Source organism: Mus caroli, unplaced genomic scaffold, assembly GCF_978045245.1.
Source record: "Mus caroli unplaced genomic scaffold, Mus_caroli_1 scaffold_19, whole genome shotgun sequence".
Taxonomy (NCBI): Eukaryota; Metazoa; Chordata; class Mammalia; order Rodentia; family Muridae; genus Mus; species Mus caroli.
The window spans coordinates 4,950,577-4,975,412 of record NW_028227274.1 but is presented as its reverse complement, the minus strand read 5'-3'; the positions used below and the strand labels follow the sequence as shown (position 1 = coordinate 4,975,412).

General features: G+C 37.0%; 1 protein-coding gene across 9 annotated transcripts in view; it reads right to left on the bottom strand.

The window, feature by feature from the left end:
- Positions 1–4,644: 4,644 nt before the first annotated feature.
- Wac (WW domain containing adaptor with coiled-coil) overlaps positions 4,645–24,836 on the bottom strand; it is a 54,959-nt gene continuing 34,767 nt past the window's right edge. For 6 of the 9 annotated variants that reach the window (XM_085833491.1, XM_085833494.1, XM_085833488.1 and 3 more), the window contains exons 5-14: positions 24,284–24,399; positions 23,753–23,865; positions 19,805–20,113; positions 14,783–15,028; positions 13,375–13,497; positions 12,444–12,592; positions 11,493–11,611; positions 10,101–10,287; positions 9,728–9,855; positions 4,645–5,640 (exon numbers count right to left, since the gene is read on the bottom strand). In XM_085833491.1, coding sequence (XP_085689617.1) covers positions 5,571–5,640; positions 9,728–9,855; positions 10,101–10,287; positions 11,493–11,611; positions 12,444–12,592; positions 13,375–13,497; positions 14,783–15,028; positions 19,805–20,113; positions 23,753–23,865; positions 24,284–24,399 — 1,560 coding nt within the window. In that variant the 3' untranslated portion in view covers positions 4,645–5,570. The remainder of the gene's footprint in view (positions 5,641–9,727; positions 9,856–10,100; positions 10,288–11,492; positions 11,612–12,443; positions 12,593–13,374; positions 13,498–14,782; positions 15,029–19,804; positions 20,114–23,752; positions 23,866–24,283; positions 24,400–24,836) is intronic. The other 3 variants (XM_085833495.1, XM_085833496.1, XM_085833489.1) reach the window with 2 other exon arrangements.

Genomic DNA, 24,836 nt, shown 5'->3' with positions numbered 1-24,836 from the left:
AAAGTAATATGAGAAGAGAGAGAACACTTGTATATAGGGGAATGGGGAGTTGTGAAATGCATGAACAGAAGGGGACACTATCTGAAGGAAAAAAAAAAAAAACAAATGGGAAGCAGAGATGATTATTAACCAGTTATGATGTTTATAATGAGGTTATAAAATCCTACCTTACACAAAAACACACAATTCTCTTCCCTTTTGGTGTTGCAGGAAATGGCCCAGTGCTTCCACCTAAGGTCTGCCAATACAGGCACTGAGAGAAGGTGAGGACAGAATTCTGTCAGCTTCAGTGGGCACCCTGGTTAGTAGTGACTTTCACACTCACTGCTACCTACCCACAGGCCCAGCTTTCTAACATTTTAATTCCCCACTTAACCCATGAGTCTGCCTGGGGGTGATTAGGAAATGTGCTTGCTTGCACTCATGTGCTCTTATATTCCTTTTACCATGGCCATCAGTTCTTGTATCAGAAGAGGGCTGTGTGGAAAAATGTTCTGCCACTTTAAAACCTGAGGCCATCTTGACAGTTTCACCATCAATTTATCAATTGTTGGACCTTTGGAAACCCACTTCTAGAACTTATCCACAGAAATACAGTCTTAACTAGTGAGTGTTCTGTGTGACTTAAAATATAAAATGGCCAAGAACAAAGGTGAAACTTGGTTTGAACTTGTCCATGGGGCTATCTATTCTAATAGTGTATTTTATGTTTCCCAGAACATTGAGCACATACACCTGCAGAGCTGGGCCATGTGCTTGGGGGGAGGAGGAATGGAACTGTCAGAGGGCAGACCGGGATGGGGAATAATGGGTGGACTGTAACCAAAGATTAAAGATAATTTAAAAACAACAAACAAAAAAGCAAGTATACTGTTCTTATCCTAAATGTCAGAAGGAACTAGTTGGGTGAATGGGAAATCATGTGAACCAAAGGTCTAAGTCCACTATCTTGGGAAACCCAGAGCCACCACCTCCTCCCTTGCCTCACACCATTAAACCCAAGGTGGTCCAAGACTTCCTGGTTCATACCCCATAGGTGATCCCAGGAGTGGCAATGTCTTAGTTCTCACTGGCTAATTTACTCCCAATGGAGTAAATTATTACTATAATTTACTATTATATAGTGGCTATTCCTGGTTGTCTACTTGACTTTATCTGGAGTGAACTACAATCCAGAATTAGAAGCCTCACCAGTGATCCTATTATGGAGGCTGGGAGATACAACTTTCTGAGCATGGAGATCTTGAGGCATAGTGGCTATGAATTCCAGACTGGGAGATCTCTGGGTTCAAGGTCATCTGGAATTAAAGGCATGATGGCTACACCTTCTGCTGAAGACCTACATAACGATATTGGAAGATACACACTCCCTCTCTTGTCTGCATGCATTGTGGGACTGCGCAACTGCTAGATTCTTGAACTTCCATTCACAGCTGCTGCTGACCACTGTTGGGAGTAAATCATCAACAAACTCCCTTACTATATAGAGACTACCCATAAGTTCTGCAACTCTAGAGAACCCGACTACACTCCCTAACTCACAGGCTTCTGCTACATGCTCAGTTGATTCCTCCTGCCCCAAGGAATTATCTTACCATGCTAATAATGAAGGTCCATTGGGAATTTATTTGGTTGTTTTTATTAGACTCAACCATTAACAAACTACTTCATATCTTTGTTGTTCTTTTCTTGCCTTACCAGTACTCAGAAGAATATCATAGAGAAATAAGATTTTAATAACCTTTGCAATTTTAAATCCTGATTCTCTCCTAAAGCCAAAGACAGCTGTAATTCACTCAACATTAAGGAAATATTATGTACTCAAGACAAAATGTATAGGGTACTTACTGTGTGGTGCTGTTGTAATTATAGAGTGGAGAACTGGACATACTATGAATGGACAGCAAGATTTCCTACTTCTACTCAGTGTGTATGGTCTGCAAAGCAGCACTGAGTAGTAGGTCTGGCAGATTCTCTAAACTTGCATGGTGTGCTTTACTTCCCAAGCAGACAAGGGTACAGATTAACACTCAATGTGTCAATGTACAGAGGAATAGAATGAGGGGCAGCAGCCTATGAGAACCTAAAGCAGAAGCAGAAAGGTCAGGATATGCCAGGATCTTGATTGATGACAGCAGAGTGGACTGCTAAGTGGCTTTGAATGCATTTTGAAAAGGCAAAGCTGATGAGTAGGTTATACATAGCAAGGAGCAAAAACTTGGACTTGAGTCTTAAGTAACAGGGAACCTATTATAAAGAGAATTTTTATAGGTACTCACCCCATGAAGGCAAAAAGCTACAGATTGTGTGGTGAGGAACTCATAGACCCAGTTCAGAGGCCATCTGAATGTAATTGAGTTTCTCCAAGGCATAAACCATAGGCAAGCTGGAGGCAGCATACCCCAAAGCTCAAGGACTCAGGCCAGACAATGAAGTACAACAGGACCTCTAAATAACGTCTAAACAAGCCCTTTGGGGGAACGACAAGAAATGGAAATCAAAGTCTGGATTCATACATACAAAAAGAGCACTGTACTGGACCTGCATGCCTATAATTCCAGAAATAGTCATTCAGACTGTAGAACATTTAAACACAATTAAAAGTAGCTATCTAGATCAAGTGTTTTAAATTTCTTTCAGAAATACACAAGTTTGTCCTGAAGTCTTTTTTTTTTTTCAGTTCTGAAATAACTGCACCATAGAGTCAAAACATTTTTTATTTCTTTTTCGTATCCTTTTGCACACTTATGTACAAATACAAGAATAAAAGCAGTGTTTACAGGTATTGAAAAGAACTCTGGATATTTAAACTCAGCACCTAAACACAGTAGCTTGAAGCAGTAACTTCAAGGCTCTGGTGGGCGAGTAAATGGTCTTTCCTGCATGTTCTTCTTTGAAGAATTCCCTTAGAGCCACGGTATTTACACAGAATACGAAATAGGAAAAGCAATCTCATTTGCTTGTTTTCAACAGTTCCTCCATAAGATTATTTTACAAGCATGAAATAAACATAATGCCATCTATTTAGGGAGCAAAAATCTTATTTTTTCTTTTAAAAAGTCTGAGTATTTTCTTTTTTCTTTAATTTATAGTCCCAAGCTTTAAAGCTACCTTAAGACTAAATAGAACAAGAAAAGGACCCATGCTGGTTCTTTGGGGAAGATTTTTCTAACAGATTTCTCACAACCCTGTGGGTAGGAGCAGTAAGTTTAAATCCTTTGTAAATAGGCAGGAGGGAGAGAGAGGTTTTCTTGAGCTATGAAGGATTTCTATTTTCAAATTCCTTAAACTTGGTTACCTATTCAGATTCATGGCACCTAAAGATAACCCAGGACACTGAGCCTGCTCTAACAGATATGCCTTAGTCACTTCAGGAGGTTAAGAGCCAGACACATGCGGATAAAGGGCAATGTTTAACGTTTTACTACAAAAATGCAATTGCATCAAATATTACAAAATACTTCAAGAAATTTCAAATTAAGCATTTTTTTCTAAAATATTTAACTAATCCACTTGGGGCTATAAGCGTTAAAACAAACAGGGAGTGACATAGATGGTGTACTGACAACAGAAATAACTTTTGCAACTCACAAGTCAGCTACTCATGGCCAGGAAATGGTCCCTTCTTACAGTACAAACCTGTAGCCCTTTGCCCCATAAGACAGTGTACAGGATTTAGCTTGACCTAGCTCTTCAAGACACCATTAACGCATATAAGAACAGTTAAGCAAATGGCAATGACTGCACAGGCTTCAACATTTTGTCATAACTCTTGACATTTGTCTTTTCTTAATGTTTAGAAGCACTTGAGTGTAACAAGGGGAAGTCAGCTTCCTATAAGCCTGTGCTTCAGCAAACGCCAATACTATCATTTCAGATTTATTAAAATTACAGAAGTTTTAATGTTACCTTTTGTAGCTTAAGTATAATTAAATAAAGTCAAAGCAAAGAAATAAAAGTTTTGATTTCAGTGTTTCAGAAAGTTAACATTGATTCTGATGTAAAATAAAAATCATCTCTTGGTGATTGTAGATCTAGAAGAAAACATCTGCCCCGACAATGGCAATTCTTAAGTCAGCTGTTACAATTTTGATACATACAAAAACAGGACTTGGTACAATGCTGGAAGTGTCATGTTAAGGTCATGTTGACTAAAAATTTTAAGCAAACGGGTTTAAAAAAAAAAAAGCCAAGGTAGCTGTATAGTAGCAATCGTCTCTTTTTTTATTTTAATATACTTTAGGAAACACTATACAAAGCTGAGATGTCCCACTGTTTCTGGGTACAGCAAGTAACTCAATGACACAAACTGTTTTGTGATGTTAGGAAGAACAGTCAGCACCAGACTTGAAAAGTTAAGTACAACACAGACATCCTTCAAAATGAAGTGTCAAAGAGCTAGACAGGTAAACCAAGTTGAACAAATGATGCCACTTAGGAAGTGCTCCCTCATTCTTGTTGAATTTCACTTTCATTAAATATCTTTTACACAATTATGTTAATGTACTTTAAACAAAACCTCCCTAGAAGGAATTATTACTTGTAATAAGATATATTCAACAAGAATCGTTTTGATAAAGAATCCTCATGTAGTTCAAATTCTAATATGTACCGGCCGAAGGGAAAAAATAGTAACAGAATGTGTTTGTTTAAACATGTTTATTACAACAGATACAATTCACATCTGACTAGCTTTGTTTCTCCTTTCCCCTCCCACAACCATGTTCATTGGGCCACTTCCTTGTATTTGAGCAGTTAATGCACTTTCAGCACACTTGCCCAGCAGTACTTCTTAAGTCCATTCTTAGGTGAAAATGGATTTCAATAATTTATACAAACGTGGGTTATGCTTGCTCACTGCGACTTCCAGCTACTGTACATAGGAATGACAAGGTTATAGAAAAGTGCCACAGCAACAGTGCCCCAAGAAAGGAAAGGGGGCACCTTAAAAAAAATGGATAAAATCAGGCCAAGGGACTTCAGAGGGAATGGAACATACAGGAAATGAAAACATATCTTTGCAAAACAAATGGAGCAGCACTGCTCGTGATGAGGTGCGAGTGCTGCTCAGTTGTCTCATGATATTTGTACACTGCTCCTAAGGTTCACAATCGCATCCTCAGACACAGATCACCTGGCGCTTGCACTGCATTTTTGAAAATGCAAGATTTCTAAATGATAAATTAACCCCCCCCCCAATTTTTTCTTTTTCTTTTTTTAAAAAAAGCTAATTTTGCAGACAGGTTTCCATGTAAAAGGCTAGGTATTTAGCCACCTCAGCATTGATTAGTTTCAGATGTCTAAGCTCTGTTACACATGGCTTCCCATGGCTTCACTCTACAAAACATATTTACAACGTGAAGATACATCTACAAGAAATCTACATTTCAAGGGTTTTACAAATCAATCTTGTATCTTTCCCCTGAATTGACTCTCACAGCCCCCGTCCCCTTGTCATTTCATTTGCCCAGCTTAACGGTCCATAGTCTACTTAAATGCAGCTCAAAATGTTATGGCTGGGCAGTAGATTTACAGTTCCTCTATGAGATCATGTGCAATTATTCACAGCTTCAAACCATGAAGGAATTCTGATTTTTTAGCTTTTCGAGTTCCTTAATTTGTTGTCTCAAAAATAGTATCCTGAAAAATAAAAGTAGATATTAAGATATGTTACAAAAAAATGTTGTAAATATTAAATATTTATACCGAATAAAAACATTTTAGTTGATAGTTAAAGAGTATTTAACACCCAAGGAGCTGAAGGCGTCTACAACCCTATAGGTGGAACAACAATATGAACTAACCAGTACCCCCAGAGTACTCATGTCTCTAGCACATATGTAGCAGAAGATGGCCTAGTCGGCCATCAGTGGAAAGAGAGGCCCATTGGTATTGCAAACTTTATATGCCCCAGTACAGGGGAACTCCAGGGCCAAGAAGTGGGAGGGGGTGGGTAGGGAAGCAGGGCGAGGGGGGGGGGGGGAGAATAGGGAACTTTCAGGATAGCATTTGAAATGTATCTAAAGAAAATATCTAAAAAATTAAAATAAAATGAAATAAAAAGAGTATTTAACATATATTAAAATGCTGAGACGGTATATACAAATATACAGAACAATTTGAAATTTATGTGTAGTATAAGCATTAAGAAGAAGTTAGGTAATAAGTGTAGGGTAAATCTATACCTCACTTATTCTTGCATATGGATTCAAATGTACACCTAAGAAAAAAATTTTTCTCCCAAACATTCTTAACTTTATTTTCTACCTATAAAATATAGATAGATAGATAGATAGATAGATAGATAGATAGATAGATAGATAGATAGATGATAGTTTAATTCGACCAAGACAGCTCCAGATGTTCCAATCTACTCTCACAGACACAGATGTTTCTACTGGACCTGTTCCTTCCTATCTCTGGAGACTGGACCAACCTCTCCAGACCCATTTTCCTAGATTCCCAAGAGACGAGTCGTCCCAAAGTCAGTAGGATGTAGCAAAAGATCACCACAACCCTATTCCTGCTCCACCATTGTCTCTTATTTTTTCTTCTTGTAATTAAACCAAAACAGGGGAATATTGACATTTTGTCTAGGCTCTGCCCTGCAGTTTACCAGGCGACAGCCAAGTGTGCCTGACTCACTATAAAGAGGCTGCTTGCTCCCCTCCCCACCCCTTGCTTTCTTGCCTTCTTGCTCTGTCCCTTTGCCCCTTAACCTCTCTGTGCCCACTCCCCCTCCCCATCTCTCTCCACATGCTCATGTGCTCATGGCCAGCATCTACTACTCCTCTACTACTCTCTTCCTCTGCCTTTCTCTGCTCTACTACTCTCAACCCCCCTCCCCATTCCCTGAATAAACTCTATACTCTATCATAATACGGCTGTTGTCCCTCAGGGGAAGGGACATGGGCCTGCAGAGGCACCCCCTTCCCTGACACCTGACTGCACATCCACCAAACATTCCTTCTCTCCTTATCTTTTTATAAAACTCAACACTTATAATATTGTAAAGATTAGAATTAAACAGAAGCCAAACTTACTACAAAGTAATTACTATAGATGTAGATACATGAAACTGATGTCAAATAAAATGTATCATTTCAAAATTGCTAGTTGAGGTATTTTGAGTGTGACAAATTATCCTAAGCCTCTTTCAGTGAGACATTCAATGAATGTCACAATGTAGACAATTAAACTACAAATTAAAAATGAAAACCAGTTTTGATAGTGTAACTCATGGTAAAGTGAGTGTCTGCCTGGAATCAATCTTTAATCATTCTCCCATATATACTTTTAAAGTGGAACACCAACTGATACACACACACAAATACACACACTTAAGAGCTATAACAGAAATTCCACAGTAAGAGTCACAAATTTCATAGAATCTATTCTCTCATGTGGATTACAGTATTCAATGCCTGTACTAACGCTGAATTATGTACTGACTTGTTATCTGACCAGAAAAAAATTTTTATGATTTTTTTTTATACATGTGTGTACACTGTCCCTATCTTTAAACACACCAGAAGAGGGCATCAGATTCCATTACAGATGGTTGTGAGCCACAGTGTGGTTGCTGGGGATTGAACTCAGGACCACTGGAAGGGCAGCCGGTGATCTTGACACTAAGCCATTTATTTCTCCAGCCCCTACCCAGGGAAATGGTTCTATGAACCAACTGACAAAGTCAAATGGCTGCCTATTAAATCACAGTGCTGTTGGAGTGGTAGAGCTAATTCCTAAGCAATCCTACAATAAAAGAATTCCAGCTGATACTTAAAAGTAATAAATATCACTAGATTAGCACAAACTAGAAGTGGATATTAGCCCAAAACTTAGGACACCCAAGATATAAGATACAGTTTGCTAAACACATGAAACTCAAGAAGAATGAAGTGTGGACACTATGCCCCTCCTTAGAATTGGGAACAGAACACCCATGGAAGGAGTTACAGACACAAAGTTTGGAGCTGTGACAAAAGGATGGACCACCTAGAGCCTGCCGTATCCAGGGATCCACCCCATAATCAGCTTCCAAACGCTGACACCATTGCATACACTAGCAAGATTTTGCTGAAAGGACCCAGATATAGCTGTCTCTTGTGAGACTATGCCGGGGCCTGGCAAACACAGAAGTGGATGCCCACAGTCAGCTAGTGGATGGATCACAGGGCCCCCAATGGAGGAGCTGGAGAAAGTACCCAAGGAGCTGAAGGAATCCGCAACCCTATTGGTGGAACAACATTGTGAACTAACCAGTACCCCGGAGCTCTTAGGCCAACTAAATTATAAAGATATTGGTAGAACATGATATGATTAGATTACGAAGACCGTAATTTGACTCTTAAAATGATTCCCACATCCAAAACCACATGAAGTTCACCATCCTGAAGTGGATCATCATGTGGTTCTTCCCATAAACTTTCTGTTCACATGCTTATCTTATCTGAAGACATTCACTCACAAGCTGTCCCTTCTTTATTTAGGGTTAAAAACTCACCACCCACAAAGGCACCCTAATAGAACTGTCATATCAAATCACCTAGACCTTTTGTGTTATTTTTAATCTCGAAAAACTCAGGAAATGAACTTCAGTGTTCTTTGTTCCGTGGGCCCCTTCATGCCCCTCTTGTCCTGCCTCTCCCTATGGTATAAAACATCATACTGTACAGTATAAATAAGCTGCACATGGTATCCCCCAACTCTTATGCAGTCCCTTTCTTGTGTATCAGACTGACATGTGCAGTATTGAAATGCTTGTATTGAAAAAGATATTATTTTCCTAAATAATAACCCTAACAAAGGTATGATGCTGGAAGTTCCTACACCTATAGATCCCCAAACTTCCAAGTCACAAAGTGTTTCCTTAATTGAATAAAAAGAGAAGACTGGCTAACTTAAAAAGAAAAACATCGGGCTAGAGAGATGGCTCAGCGGTTAGAGCACTGACTGCTCTTCTGAAGGTTCTGAGTTCAAATTCCAGCAACCACATGGAGGCTCACAACCATATGTAATGAGATCTGCTGCCCTCTTCTGGTGTGTCTGAAGACAGCTACAGTGTAAGAATAAATAAAGCTTTGGGCCGGAGAGAGAGCACATGTCTTGAATTCAATTGCCAGCAACCACATGATGGATCACAGCCATCTGTACAGCTATATAGTGTACTCACGTACATAAAATAAATAAATCTTAAAAGAAAAAAGAAAAGAAAAACAACAAAAAATACTGTGGATCAGTAAGCTTTAGAAAAAAATTTCTTTCTAGAAAAATGACTATCAAGCAATTAAGAATCATGCTAATTTTACTGCTGGAACCCAGATTGCAAAAGCTAACACCTGTGTGGGTAACGTTGAAGGCATTGAGTGGTTTCCTATTAACCATTTATATGTGTCTAGTGGAGGATTTTTAAATGAATGGGCAGGGGAAAAGCACTATACTTAGTTTTAGAAAGACAACACGTTTCAGGGGCTAGAAAAAAATGTTTCTGCTAAGAAAGCACTAACTGCACAAATATAAGAATCTGATTTTGTATTCTGAGCACATATACTAAAAAGCCAGGTGTGACAGTATGTATCTGTGATTCCAGTATTGGAGAAGCAGAGGCAGAAGGAGCTCTCAGGTTTGCTGGCCAAATCTGACTAAGGTCATTCAAAACCATTTATATATATATTTAAATTATGTAGAAACATACATACACAAACACACAGAGTGAAAAACTTACCTCTGCTCTCGCAAAGTTGCTTGAATTTCACATACTCGAACTAATGATCTCAAATTTTTTAACTCAGTACATATTTCTGACATGTGTACACTTCCCATATTATGGGCTTCTTCACGCAATCTTGATGCCTACAGTTAACAAATTGAAGCTCACATAAAATATGAACATACACAAAAGAATGTAAGAACTTACACTAAAAGTACATCTACATAACCCCAGCACTGTAGCAGATGAAATGATTAAGATATTAAATCCCAAGCCAGCTTCATGTTTACACACTAACTTTCAGACCATCATTACACAGAAGAAAAAAAGAAGGAAAAAAGTAGAAAAGAGGGAGAAGAAGAAGAAACATGTTAACAGAGAGACATACCTGTTTCTCTGCATGGTCTGCAGGCCACCCTTGAACATGCTTTATGAGATTATCATTGAAGTGTGCTGCTAGAGTGGGTGTTAATGAGCACGCAGGTCTAGCAGATGCATTCTGTGGTACAACAGCTGCAGTGGATGCATTACTACTACAAGTATGATTTGGACCAGGTGATGGACTTCTCTGGCTACTGCAAGACAAGCAAGTGAATGTATAGTGGGCTTCTAGATGGCATGAAAAGTCCTAGAAACACTATGTATTCTTTAAATTATCCAAATTCTTAAAATATATCTACATCTATGGCTATATCTATACACACACACACACACACTATCAAATACAACTGCTGGTCCAAAGTATATAATGTATTACTCAACAGCGTTTGGAACATTAGAGTTTTGATTTAAATTTGAAACTTCAAACAATAGCAGAACAGTTAACCTCAGAACAAACACAAAGTGAAGGTCTTATTTTCAGTCACAAATATCAGGTACATGTGAATATTTTATAAACACCTAATTTACAGCACATATGTGTCTTTTCAGTATCAAAATATTCTTGAATCAAGACTATGAAATAACATCAGGCCAAACATAAGCATGTCACTGGAGGACTCTGAACAACTGATAGAATGAGACCAAAAAAGGAACACACTGAGATTAGTGCTCTGCCGTTTGAATACTTTGGGCCAGGGCTTGGGGACACATGGTAGTGAAAACCAAAATCTCAATCACCCAAGTTGATTTCCTACCTGCTTCACCAGACTTGGCTCTGAACGGATTTTAGTAACCCCCTCTAAACTAAATTTCTGAAAGGATTTTCATCACTGAAGATATATTTAAAGTAACACTGCATCCTCTAAACATTATTTAAAATAAGAATTTCCCAAAACTGTTCTGAGCAATGGAAACATTACTGACTTCTAAAGGGATCATTTTGAATGAAGAATTTCTCATTTCAATGCGTAAATTCTGAAATACTTGTTCAGAAAGCAAGTATACACAAAAACCATTCAAAATGAACACAGAATACAATCATAACAATATAAAAGTGATCTGTATAAGGTCAGATTTAAAGACTTTAGGGATGTGTAATATCAATTTTGGAGGTGAGGAGTTTTTTTTTTCCTTTTACTTCTTCAATACTATGAGTAGGCTACACAGCAAATGATGACATCATATGCTTTTCTTGTGTAAGTACCACACATTTTATTCTTATCTAGTTACATTTTAAAGAAGTCCATATTTGTAATCTGTGTGACTTGTACAGTCAAAGTCATCAGGACCTGCCAACAAATTCTTCTGTGATGAAGTACTATTAGGTACACCTTGCTCAAACAACCAAACACGATGCCATATTAAAAAATTAATAAGAACACAGTCTCAACCAACTAACCTTAAGCGCTGAAGACTTCGTGGAGAAACAGGATCGTGACTCTGCTGCTTGTCAGCAGTTACAGGCTGCTGTGTAGCCGAATGTGACACTGGTCCTTGCTTAACTACTGGAGTACTAACCTAAAATGTCAAAATCTGGTGAGACGGGTTTCTATCACGTGAGAAAATTAGATTAAAGAAATTCATATACGAGAGGTGAACAGAGTTCTCAAATCTTGCCTCACAATATGCAAGCTCTAAGCTTCACTTACTCGTGGATAGAATCTTAACTTTAAAAAATTAAAAGGCAAAGGCAGGACTCCCAGATTAAATTGGCTAGTCTGACTAGCCTTATTCATAATCTCTTGCTTCCACTGCCTCAATAAAGAAACTGATAAACAACTGAAGGTGAGTCCACACATGTACTCACCAGCCTACATACACAAACCTATTAAAACACCCTACACAAACATCCACAAACACAAAAACAAAATCAGAGTGAACACTGGTCATGTTGACGTAACATTAGTAAAATCCAGTTCTAGTCCAGTTATATTTCACAACTGTGTTCTAAGTAGGAATTTATAAGTTTTCCTTACCTAAACATAGCCATTCATGCGCACTACTACAAAAATGAAATTTACATAAAAATTTTAGTAGGTGAAACAAAAAGAATGATTCTCTAGCAAAAATTTTAAAAAGTCATATATTCTTATTAGAGAAGTTGTTTCAGTTTTAAAATGAAATTATGGGAGAGAAAAAAAAAAAAAAAGCATGTCACCAATGCCCAAAACAGTTAAGGAATAAATCACAAAGTATACAAAAGAAGTTCAGATTCAACTCACCCCTGCTGCTGCCTCATCTAATCTCAGCCACCTGCCATTCATTCCACCACTACCCTCATTCTCAAAGGGCATTTCCAGGGCCTATATTTGTAAACACTGTCAATTCCGTAATTAGTACAATGGCCTACCTTTGGCTGGGATGAAACAGGTGGAGTACTAATCAAAGGTTTCATAGGGACTGTATTAGTTTGAGGTGTGCTTATTCTTGGAGACACATAGGATCTTGGGGATGAAGCATCAGATGTCAGAGACATTGGGGACTGATTAGATGGCTGGGCTGCAATAGAATGATGTAATTAATTTCAAATGACTCCCAAAATTTCATGTATGCAATGAGGTTTGCTATGTTACTCCACACACTGCAAAGTACACCCAGTTGAATCTATCAGAATGTGATGTCCTTACTGAACGAACAAAGCTCCCAAGATGGCTTCTTCTCACACTGGAAAACTAAGCCCATACCGATTCTCACACAGTAGCCACCAAAGCATCTTTTGTTCATATTTAATCTCTGCATAAGCATAGAAATTGTCTATGAGGCTAGCCACAGAGTTATAAATTTCTACCATTTAAACTTATATTCCCCAATATGCTGTGTCTGCTTTGTGGACTTCTGAAAGAGACCCTTATATTGCAGCATCACCCCCCTTTTGCATACATTTGAGAAGAGATACAATTAATACAAATGTGTAAGTTATTTCTGCTTCCTCTACTCAAAAAGCTTCCAAAACAATCCAAACAAAATTTCCATTGCAAGTATGTGAAATGTTTCACAAAGACTGAGGATATACTATAGTTTGCTTTTTTGCTTTGAGTAAAATTTATCAATACATCTGTATTTTGATTAAAATATATGATGTATTATACATAAAGTCAGATGAATACCAAAGTCTACAGTGAAGGAAATAAAAAGACCTGAGAACACACAAATATTGAAAGGCAAACAAAATAATTATAACAAATATTTTCTGGAACTAAAAATCAAACTTTCCCTTAATCTCAAAACAAAACAAAAGGGAAAGACAATCTTTTAAGTAACCCAAGAGGAAGAAAGACTACCTTGTGTAGAAAGCTGGGCAGCTTGAGAAATCAGCGAGGTGATGTTGAAAGCAGATGGTCCAGCAGTAAGAAACTTGTGGATGATAGACTGCAGGGAAGCTTGTGTTACAGCTGCTGTAAGAACTTAAAACATTCAAAATCCAATCAAAACAAATTCATCTTACATTACTTAAACTCATAGCTAACAAATAGCAATTGTAAAAATACAAACTGGTTTCGTGAAATTTTTAAAATGAAAGCTCAGCACAAACAATAAATCAATGGGCACAAAGAAATGGGGACTGGAGAAATGGGACAGTGGTTAAGAGCACTCTTCCAGAGGACCCAACCCAGGTTCAATTCTGAGCACCCAAATAGCTGTAACTACAGGATCTGACCCCTTCACATAGGAAAAAAAAAAAAAAAAAATGCAGGCAAAACACAAATGCACATAAAAATAAATAAATTTCATATATTTTTTAAAAGCCTTGAAATGGTCAAAGGAAGAGAACAGGCTAACAATAAAGGTAAGCTGATAATCTCAACTCTAAAGCTGCTAAGACATGTTAAGAGCAGCAGGAGCCTATGCATGCTACTCCTTGGTGCTTTATTAGCAAGATTGAAGAAATGGATGCTGTTTCACAAGACCATTTTTAACAAACTAACCAATAAAGCCCTGTACATCAATACTCACCATGTCTTTAGAAGGGATACTAACAGCTGGCATTTAGGAATACCATGTATTTTTGATGCCTAAAAATATTTTTTACAGATGGCTTTATACAATTTCAGATGGTTTATATAAAACATTTAGCCAAAAAAGAAAAAAAGTAAAGAATTACAGTTATAAGTAAAATAAAATAAATACACTAAAGTTGAGAGTAACAAGAAAAACAAGAAGTTTGAAAGGCTCCAACTTTTGGATGAATAAAAGCCACTTAAGATCTTCTATTATGAGAAAATGCATAAATAGAGATTTAACATTTGAATTGTAACAGCTTTAAATTAAAACCAAATCCATTTTTGCTCAGGGTACTATGAGGTGTTGGTTCAAATACTTTAGAAACAGTAAAATAATAGTAATAATAATAATAATAATATAATGTATATATCAAATTCATATTGATTAAACAAACAAAAAACACTAAAACACTACTAAAAACAAACAAACAAAAAAATCACTACCAGTTTTACTGAGTAGCTTACTCTCAGTATTTCTAAGATCTTCATATTAATAGACTTGAAAATGTCTACAAACACTAACTCAATTATATAACCAAGCACACTGGAGGTGGACATACTAAAGTAGAAAATTCTAACATAAATTTATAAAGAAAACTAAGAGTCATTCCTTGAGTTGAGAATTTTATAAATAACTTTGTATAATGCAGGTAATAATGTTCAAAAAACGGTAAGTATGGGTATTCACCTTCATTTATTTTGGATATGTCCACATTAGAATTATTAAGCTGTAGCGTGGCTTGCAAAGCAGGAAGCAACTGTCTAAAAAGATTTGGGTCCTGAAGTAATGGAGGTATTGTTGATTGTGGAACGGGAGAAACAGGTACTGCTGAAGCAGATGTTGGAGGCGCAGATGTAGGGTTCAGGCCAGAGGCTGAAGATGTGGAAGGAGTTGTGCAAGAATGTGATATTGATTTGTCTCCTGGAGCAGATTCTAAATGAAAGGAAGAGAAGGCTCATTAAAAAAGAAAGAAAGAAAAAAAAAAGAGAGAGAGAGAAAGAAAGAAAGGAAGAAATGTTTCAACATCAGAAGCTAAACCAACTATATCACAGCAACATCTTCTGTGTGCTACACGTAACAAACTATATTTGAACCTTAGGAAATTTGTGTCTATAATATACTAAAGTGGATAATTTTATAGCCCTATTTATCAGTGAGACGATAGAGCATGAAAGATTCCAGTTTCTTAATTTAAAAAGCTGATAATGATCTTCATGTATGATTTGAAAATTACACTGCTTTTTGGTTATACACCAAACATAAACACAAGGAAGTTAATTGAAGATAACAAGGCTACACAACGTATGCATTATATCTATCAATCAATCAATCAATAAATAAAAGGCCAAGGTGCCTAGGACCACAGTAAAAGCAATGACCTTAAAAGATAGGTATATCAGATAGGTACCATAACACTCATGACCAAAACAAACTTAAAGAAAAAAAAAGTCTTCTCACTCATTGTGAGTCTTCATACGTTTATGGTAGTTAAGATTTAAAAATTTACAATGAACTTTAATATCTATAAACAAGCCCTTTAAATAGTGAAAATACAGGAGAATACCATTTCCTAGTACTTGGTAATAAAAGATATATGACCATGCATGGAAATCTCCAAGTTCTTCTTATGTGTACATTCAACGCACCTGAACGCAAAGCACCAATAGTTTAATCGTTATTGTATTAGACAAACTAGAAATATAAGTCCTGAAGGCTTTATCACCCGCTGATGAAAGAGAACACAACCAGCAAGTCATACAGATTAATAACAATCCAATTTAACTGGTGTGACTGTGTGTGTCTTTAAAATTATGAGAGCTGGGCTACAATATTAAGACCCTGCCACATAGAAGAGAAAAATGCCAACTTAGGAAAAATGAACTTACCATATTAATACAACTTAAGCCAAACAATATACTAGATTCATATAGAGTAAGAGAAGCATTTGCTTACCATTTTGAAGGAGACTAAACTCACACTGACTATAACTCATGTCATCTAGATCGGGTTAAGATAAGCTTCCTTCAAGTCTTTCACAGAGACTGATACAGACACACACACACATTCAACCATAGCTAACTAAGCACTATTATTTTAGCTCAAAACTTACCAACAAGAAAGGAAAGTGAAACTTTCCCTTTTGTTATAGCTAGTTCAACTCACGAAATACTAACCACGTAAAGGGTTTTAGAAATATGGGCACTTAGAGAACAGCAGATTAGACAATACAAAATGTTGTTTTCCTACTCTATTAACACTGACGTAAAAAGACTATCACCATTTGCTAAAGTATCACTTTCTCTATAATCATAGACATAGACTAAGGCTGCACAAATGAAGCCAAGAGTGTAAGATTGAAGAGTGCTGAATGATAACTACACTGTTAACTAACATGACCATAAACATCTGTATTTAATTCTAGAAACTAAAAAAGGAACTTTCATGGCCCCAAAGGTGCAGAGAATTGCTACAAGCTTGCTGAGTGTCAGTCTTTTCACAATATCACTTCCATGGTCAAATACCTAGGAATAACAGCTGTCTAATGTATAGTTTCGAAAACTACTATAAATACATTTCATGGACAAGCTAACGAACTTATTAGCTTAAAAGTTCTGAAGTGTTTTTCAAACTCTGATAGACTATAAGACTAGCACTTCTAAGCACTGCTGCTTTGGGTCTTTAGGCAAAGGAAAGAAATATCATTGAAATAACAATTTCTCTTCAAGAAAATACGCTGCCACCAAATTTGGTTTAAGTCTCTTACATTGTATACTTGTTTGTATTCATTCAAAATTTTTGTATAAATCCTAATTTGTAATTTTCTTTAGATCTTATCCCTTCAAAAAGACACAGGTGCTACTTTATTTATTGTATAAATTATTAAATCAGTACTTATATTTTTACAGCAGTACCTCTCCTCTCATTGTTAGACTGCCACTGAATGGGCAGGGTAATGTTTCTGAAGACAAAAAATGTTAGTCTTGTTTGATGCTGCTTTGTGCAGTCAAGAGTTTTGAAATATAAAACAACCAAATAACTGAAAGAATCCACAAAATGACAGTAGTAACTATTACTATAAAGATAGTAAAATGGGGGAATGGAATATAAATCACCACTAGAGACTATCCTTAAAGCTATGGAAAGCTTTAACTTCTAAATTTAATAGGATTATTTACTAAGAATAGATGTACATAGTTTTGTGAAACAGAACAATGTGACTGGGAGATCAGTTGTTCCCACCTAAAATGTATAGTTTCCTAGGGCAAGTGACATCTCTTAGGGCTTGAATTCTCTAGTCTGATTTGGGTATAAGTTAGTGTACATTCCAATACTCTGGAGGCAGGCAGGGGCAGATGTAGCTGAGTCTGCGAGCAGCCTGGGTGACATAGTAAGTTCAAAAGTGACACGAGAGTGATTCTACAAAATGCAAAACAGTGTTTGCTTCTGAATGCTGGCTCTTAATAGACTGCTTATCAGAATCACCTTAATTATGTAATTTGTACTGAACTACAGAGGAGGACATGCTCCATTTTTTTAAACTATATGTCCAAAACAGAGATAGCAACCACCACCCCCGTTTATGCTTTTTACTCATAAATTATTGACTTGTACTTCCACCTTTTTCCAGAAGGGGGAAGAACTTCAAAGTAGTACATTCTACTCCTAGCTCTTCCAAGCTACCCAACAGAGAAGACACTGGTCAAAATGTAATTCTGATCCACACTTTTCTGGTCTGACAAATAACTCCCTGCTGGTACATGCTAAGATTTTAAGGCTCAGGTAATAACACTACTGGTTATTTCCTGTGATGTTCTAACAACAGGGCATACGGAACACAAATGTGTTTCTTGACCAACATATTATTAACAGAAAAACAACATGATAAGTAAGGTGACAGTAATAGCTGTTAAGCACAGGTACAGGCATATGTATGTATGTGTGTGCTTGAATAGAGCATGTATACGCACACACACTTTTTTCTACACAGATATAAACATACATGAAAGTTTGCAATTGTAACTTTCATTAAACTGAAAAAAATCTGATTGATTTTTCCCAATCTTGTTTTTTTTCCCATCAGTCACAGTCTTAGCAACATGTTTGGGGATAACATAAAACAGAATAAGGAATTTTACACTAAGTACCGGATTCACCCAGCATATCATTGAATTACTATCTACTCCATTTCTGAACCAGACTGTTAGCTATCAGACTTAGTTGTGCTAAGAGCTTGCTTTTTAAGCTGCTTTGTGTTAGCAAAACATAAAACACATCATACCTTTACTTACTAGATGAAAAACTTGCTAATTTAAGTCCAGTGAACTCTTTTAACACGGGCTTACTTGACCAGAGTAAGGTACAAGGGCTTGTATATGGCTTGTTTTGTGATTTCACAACTCTAGGAAAAACTTTACAACTAGAAGGGACATGAGAGCAATTAAGAAAGGTCATTGTGTGCTACTTGATTTAAAAAAAAAAATGTGTTTCTGGTATATCTGTCTATCACTTCCTATTTGTTTGTATGTTAAGAAAAGATAACTAAGAAATGTTCAATCTCACCTAAACAGATATAGACACGCACGCGCACGCACATGTGCCCGCAGACACTCACACACACACACACACACACACACACACACACACACACACAGGACAAGCTGACCCTTTGTTTCACACTCACATCAACGTAATTTCCTGCAAAACTGATGAGGTTCACTTTTCCCTACACTTCGGTCCTGAGATATGCACAAATGGCTCTCTCTTAAATGATATGGCAACATTAAATAGATCTACACTTATTGTGAGATCCTTTAATTACATGTACAACACATACACTTCTCTTATTATAAGTACATTTTAAAACCATGGCCAATGAAGGCATTTCTTCAACTCAAAACATATTACAATTATTCTGGACATCCTGCTCCACCATGTAACAAATACGATGGCTTGTCAAGGCCCAGGGACAGAGCATCCCTAAGACACACAACAAAAGACCCTGCTCATACACCATTTAATACGGCACACTACCACAGACCAACAGATTAACCTTATGTGAAGCAGCAGTTCTAATAGATGTAGTTGGGATTGTTTTCAGATTAAATTAGGAAGGCCTTATACATGAGGACTCTTCATGCTGTGTATGTTGTCTACCACCCCAAGCAGCTGTTGCCACAATGGAATTTTTTGAGCATGCTAAGGTTATTATACTTGGTGTATGAAGGAAATTTGTGTTGCAATGTTTACTTCCAGTTCTCAGATCTGAGGTCTAATTAGAAGTAAGGTGTGATTCCTTTTATTTTCTCCCTCACACCTTAGCGTCTGCCTAATACACAAGCAGAGGCCAGAAATTCCTGAACTACAAAGATAATATCCACAAAAATTGAGAAATAAATTTAAGTAAATGGGAATGCATTGTGCCATCTGAATCTAATGTGTTATTTAAAACAATTAACAAACTAAATAAATAAATATGTGGTTTTGTTGTCAAAGCAAAACAAACAAGGAAAACATAAACAAAATAAAAAAAAAATTGTTGCGTTCTGAGAATTATAAATTAAAAGAAAAACCTAAACTACTAATTTTAGACCTAAGCCTACCTAATAACACTCTGAAAAAGAATTTAGAGTTAAGAGTCTTACTTGAGCCCAAGGAAAGACTATTTTACCACTAGAGTTCAACATGCAGCGTGGAGCAGTAAGAGCATACCTTTTCTCTCTGTTTTCTGTGCAGGGAGAGAAGCTGTGGGTGTAGGCAGTTTGGATAAAGTAGATGCTCCATTAGCATCAAATGATTTCTTTGGCTGGTGATCAGACTGAAGCGTAAATGGACTAGAAGGAACAGTGCTTGGGGTAGCGGTTGGATGAACCACTGGTTTGATGGGGTGCTGTACTGGCGTAGAGCTACTGTGAGTCTCTGCTCTTGGCAGTCTGTAGTCTTTGTCATTGTGTCTGCTTGTCTGAGACAAAATATTCTGTGGGAGCAAACTACTGGCATCGCTGGAATGCTTGTCTTCCACTGTAGTTCACAGTTCCCAAAAGAGATGTTGGAATGACAGAAGGGAGAAGAAAAACAAATGCTGTTAGAATCCTACATCATGAACATCAGCTAATTGAACAATACACCTGAACTTATTTTCCTTTCCACAAAACTGCAAGCCCAGATGGTAGCAGCAACTTTAACACTGGCATATAAACAGCAATATAGCAAGTTGTACCAACTATAGATATTAATCTATACTCAGATTCTAGTCTAACATTTTACTAAAAAAAAATATGTTTCTAAAAATAAAAAGGCAAACATTTTCTTGTTTCTTTTAAAATATCAATCACAGGGTCAAATAATTATCCAGTAGTTCGATTACAAAGGATCACTGGCTTTATTACTTTCAGATTTTTGAATACCTAAGCAGCTGGCTAATGTGGGCTCTGAAGTGTTTTATTGTAGATCTCTCAATGATAAACGATGGTTTAACATATACTGAATTGTGCATCACAAACAAAACCAATACAAGATTTTAAATAATGCTGACAAAAGTAACATAATCATATTTCACATGTTATTCTGAAAAGAGATGCATGCAGGCATAATCAGAAAAAAAAGTACTTATTGCAGTAAACACCAGCATTTAAGCTCCAAAGGGAGGGACAGGAAATAGCTAAAATTCTGCCAACAGTTTAAATACTGGTACTTTGCTTCTACAAAATAATACAAAAGGAGGAAATTTTTAAACAATTATGTGGACGAAGGTCATTTGTTTAGAAAAGAAAAGAAAAACCCTCTTAATATTCCAAGACTAAAAGGATGTGCCCTTTGAACATGACAGTTTTGCAAAGAATGCCCACCAGTGAATATGCATGTCTTTCCCAATCCACAGCTCTTCTGACTTTAAGATAAAGAAGGTACGAAGAGCAGACACTTCTATGAGTCAGTTTTCACCTTGCCACTATATAACTACACTAGTACCTTTAATTTAAAACAGTGGCTCACCACCAAGAAGCCCTCAGTTGTATCGAAGAAAGTCTCCATTGTCTAATGTAACTCCGTATGTTATACACTGAACCAATATGGAAAGATAGCCTGTGACAGTGGTATCCAAAATCCTGGACAGATATATACACACAGTTCCAGCTCATATGGACAGAGCTCTAGTTTTCTGATACAAGGAAGATTCTACGCTAACTAAAACACCATGCCTAACACCACATCACCACTTAATTACCTACAATTTTTACTTCGTTAACCTAGAAAAGTCTGCATTAGTTGTATATAGCTAAAGCAAAACATGTAAAGGTCAACGTGTTCAGAGGATGACATAAAATGATACTTCAATACCTGCTAATTCAAAAGGACAGTAGATTTTAGGACCTGGGGAAGATGGACCTGCCACTGATTCCTACTATCCCTAGACAGAAGGAATTTACAGAAGCACCTCTAGGGCTCCCACTCTTTTTAAGGCCATGGTGGGAGATGTATGACTAGCTAATTTAGCAGGTATAATAACCATTTAAAACAAAGGACTGGGGCTGGTGAGATGGCTCAGTGGGTAAGAGCACCCGACTGCTCTTCCCAAGGTCCAGAGTTCAAATCCCAGCAACCACATGGTGGCTCACAACCATCTGTAATGAGATCTGACGCCCTCTTCTGGTGTGTCTGAAAACAGCTACAGTGTACTTACATATAATAATAAATAAATAAAATCTTTAAAAAAAAAAAAAAAACACAGGACAATCTCTCCAGCAAAGAATTAGCCTGATTCAAAATGTCACTAGTGCTATAAGAAATCCCAGGGGACAATTCTCTGACAGATTGTGAAATTAATTAAAGTCACCAAATATTCCTGGAAAACAAGGAGTCACAGACTTCCCTCTTTGGGAACTACCCGCTTAAGCCTAGTGCAAACACGTGGCCCAACTCAGCACTGTCTTAATTCTAGGATCTAGTTCCCAAGCACAACAGCTTTCCTTGTTTCCTTTCATGCACACACACCACTTATCCATGCTCCTTGCCCACCAACTGCACTAGCAACAATAAACTACATGCTATTTAATTACTTCAAAATAAAAACCTTGGCTTCTTTTTGTTTGGTCAAAGTCAGCTAGTTACCTGAGACAGAGGGCAACACAGGATTAAACCTCCACATTTTATGCCTTAAAATATAATGTTCTATAATTCCCTAATACTTAATAAATAATACTTAACAAATGAGTCACTACAAATCAAGAATAATTTTACTCATATTTTGAAGATTTAATGTTGCTATGTCACAAGTTCACACTAAATAAATTTGCCATTAAAGAATTAATACCCCTTTTTTGAGAATCAATTACCAACCTAAATAAATGGGTAAATAAAAATAAAATATTTAAACTCAGTTTGTCATACAGATCAAGGATTTCTTAAACAAGGGTTGAAAAATAGTTTCTACAAGATTTAAATGGTTCTACAAAGCCTCAGTACCCAGCTTTATACCGATCTCTAAACACAGTGGAATTAACACCTAAGTACAGATTTAGAGCTCAACAATACTATTGTAAACCAGAGACATGTTGAAAACACACCAGATGTACGCTACTGGAGGAGGGGGCAGGGGAGTATAACCTAACCTACACGATGTGAACTCAGTACAAAGTCAGGCAAAACATCTATCATGAAATTTATTTTGTACTAAAGAATTACTACCTGATGTGATTTTCTAGTATTAACGTCAAAATTGAAAAAAAAAAAAAAAAAGGAGTTGTTTACATATACTTTCACATCATTGTAATACCAAACAACATCCATTTTAGGGGACCATCTACATACTGATATTGCTTCTCATTGATAACCAAAATGACAGTAGTACACAGTGGGATACAGACAACAGACTAAAAATGTTTCTCACTAAAGGGGAAAGCTGTCAGCTATTTATACTAACCCTAAAGCCTAAACCGCCAAGAATGTGTGTGGCTGGGGCTCAATTACTTATTACTTATTAATGACTATAAGAGAAATAAATAAAGAAAAAAAAAGTAAAAACAAAACAAAAAACAAACAAAAACAACAACAACAAAAGGACTATAAGAGAGCTGGGCATGGTGGTGCATGCCTTTAATCCCAGCACTCAGGAGGAAGAGGCAGGCAGATTTCTGAGTTCAAGGCCAGCCTGGTCTATAAAGTGAGTTTCAGGACAGCCAGGGCTATACAGAGAAACCCTGTCTCAAAAAACCAACCAAACAAAAGAATATAAGCTAATCTTTTGAAAAATGTAAATCTTGTTCTTTACCAAGTCTATATTATAGACAATATGAGTATTGAGAATCACACAGACCTCTACTCCCTCCACCCTGCACCTATTTCCCTTTCCAGGAAAATAGGTGAGTGCTGAAAAGCCATTCAGCATAATAGAAACCAAGTATATTTTCATGCCAATTTACACATGCAGATGGAACTTGTTAAATTAAAGCAGACAATAGTAACAAAGAGAACATACTGTTTCAGAGACAACCAAAAGAAAGGAAGGCAGGGGAGGGGAGGGGAGGGGAGGGGAGGGGAGGGGAGGGGAGGGGAGGGGAGGGGAGGGGAGGGGAGGGGAGGGGAGGGGAGGGGAGGGGAGGGGAGGGGAGGGGAGGAGGAAAAGAGGTAAAGAGGAAAGGAGGAAAAGAGGAAAAGACTTACTTCCACTGGTGAACCCACTAGTGGCTGTTGCTTGCATCACCTCTCTTCTGTAATCCCTGTCTTTTGGGAAACTATTAACTGCCAACTTATTTGCTTCTTTTTGTCTCTGTTCTCTATAAATAAAAGATTAAATAAACATCATTTTACGAGTAAAAATGACATTAAGTACTTGAGTCTCTGTACTAACTTATTCTTGTCAAATGTTCCACAAGACTGTACATCGAATAAAAAAACCATCGTTTACAACTGAAGCTGGTCTGGAAGATGGGATACAGCATACAGACTACTAAGAATGGTTCTCACTGAAGGGAAAACTGTCAGCTATTCATCCTACAAATTCCACAGTCCACTGCGTGTTCCCAGGCCACTACATGGTTGCTCTTATGTCCAAGAAATACTTTTATAAGAAGGGAAGATACAGAAATGACCATGACTAAAACTGAAAACTAAAGGGATTTATTGTACAGAAGCAAAGCAGAATGCCTGCCTGCAGGAGTAAGTAGGGAGTATTACTAGGTTAAAAGCAAGTACCTTTCAAGCCACTCTTTTGGTTTCTCCCACTGTGAAACTTCTGTGCGACAATTGTAGTAGTATTTTTTTCCAGATGAGCTAATGTGCTCAGACCAATCATCTGCAGAATCATAAGGCTTAAAAATACATTTTGAAAATTAGTCTGCCATTTAAGCATTCAACATGAAATATTAAAAATTCTAATAATTTTCATACCAAACATAAATATGTATATATGAACAGAATCTATTAAAACCTTTATTCATTAAGAGTGTCTGTGAATTATAGTATATTATATAGTATAGTATATATAGACTGTATTAGGCATATGAAGAACATGGAATTAACATCTTGAACTTAGAGAAAAATGGAGAACACAAGCTAGTATAATTCTGAAACTAACACTACTCTTTGAAACTTCTCAGCTGGTCTTACACATGATAGGCCTGTAAAGTATTTTGGTTTTAGTTCTTCTCCTTTAAAAATTTGTTCAGAGGAAGTTAACACTAGCCAAGAAGTTATGTGTGACTGAGAGACTGATCAGAGAAACCGACTAAGATTCAAGGCTAATAAT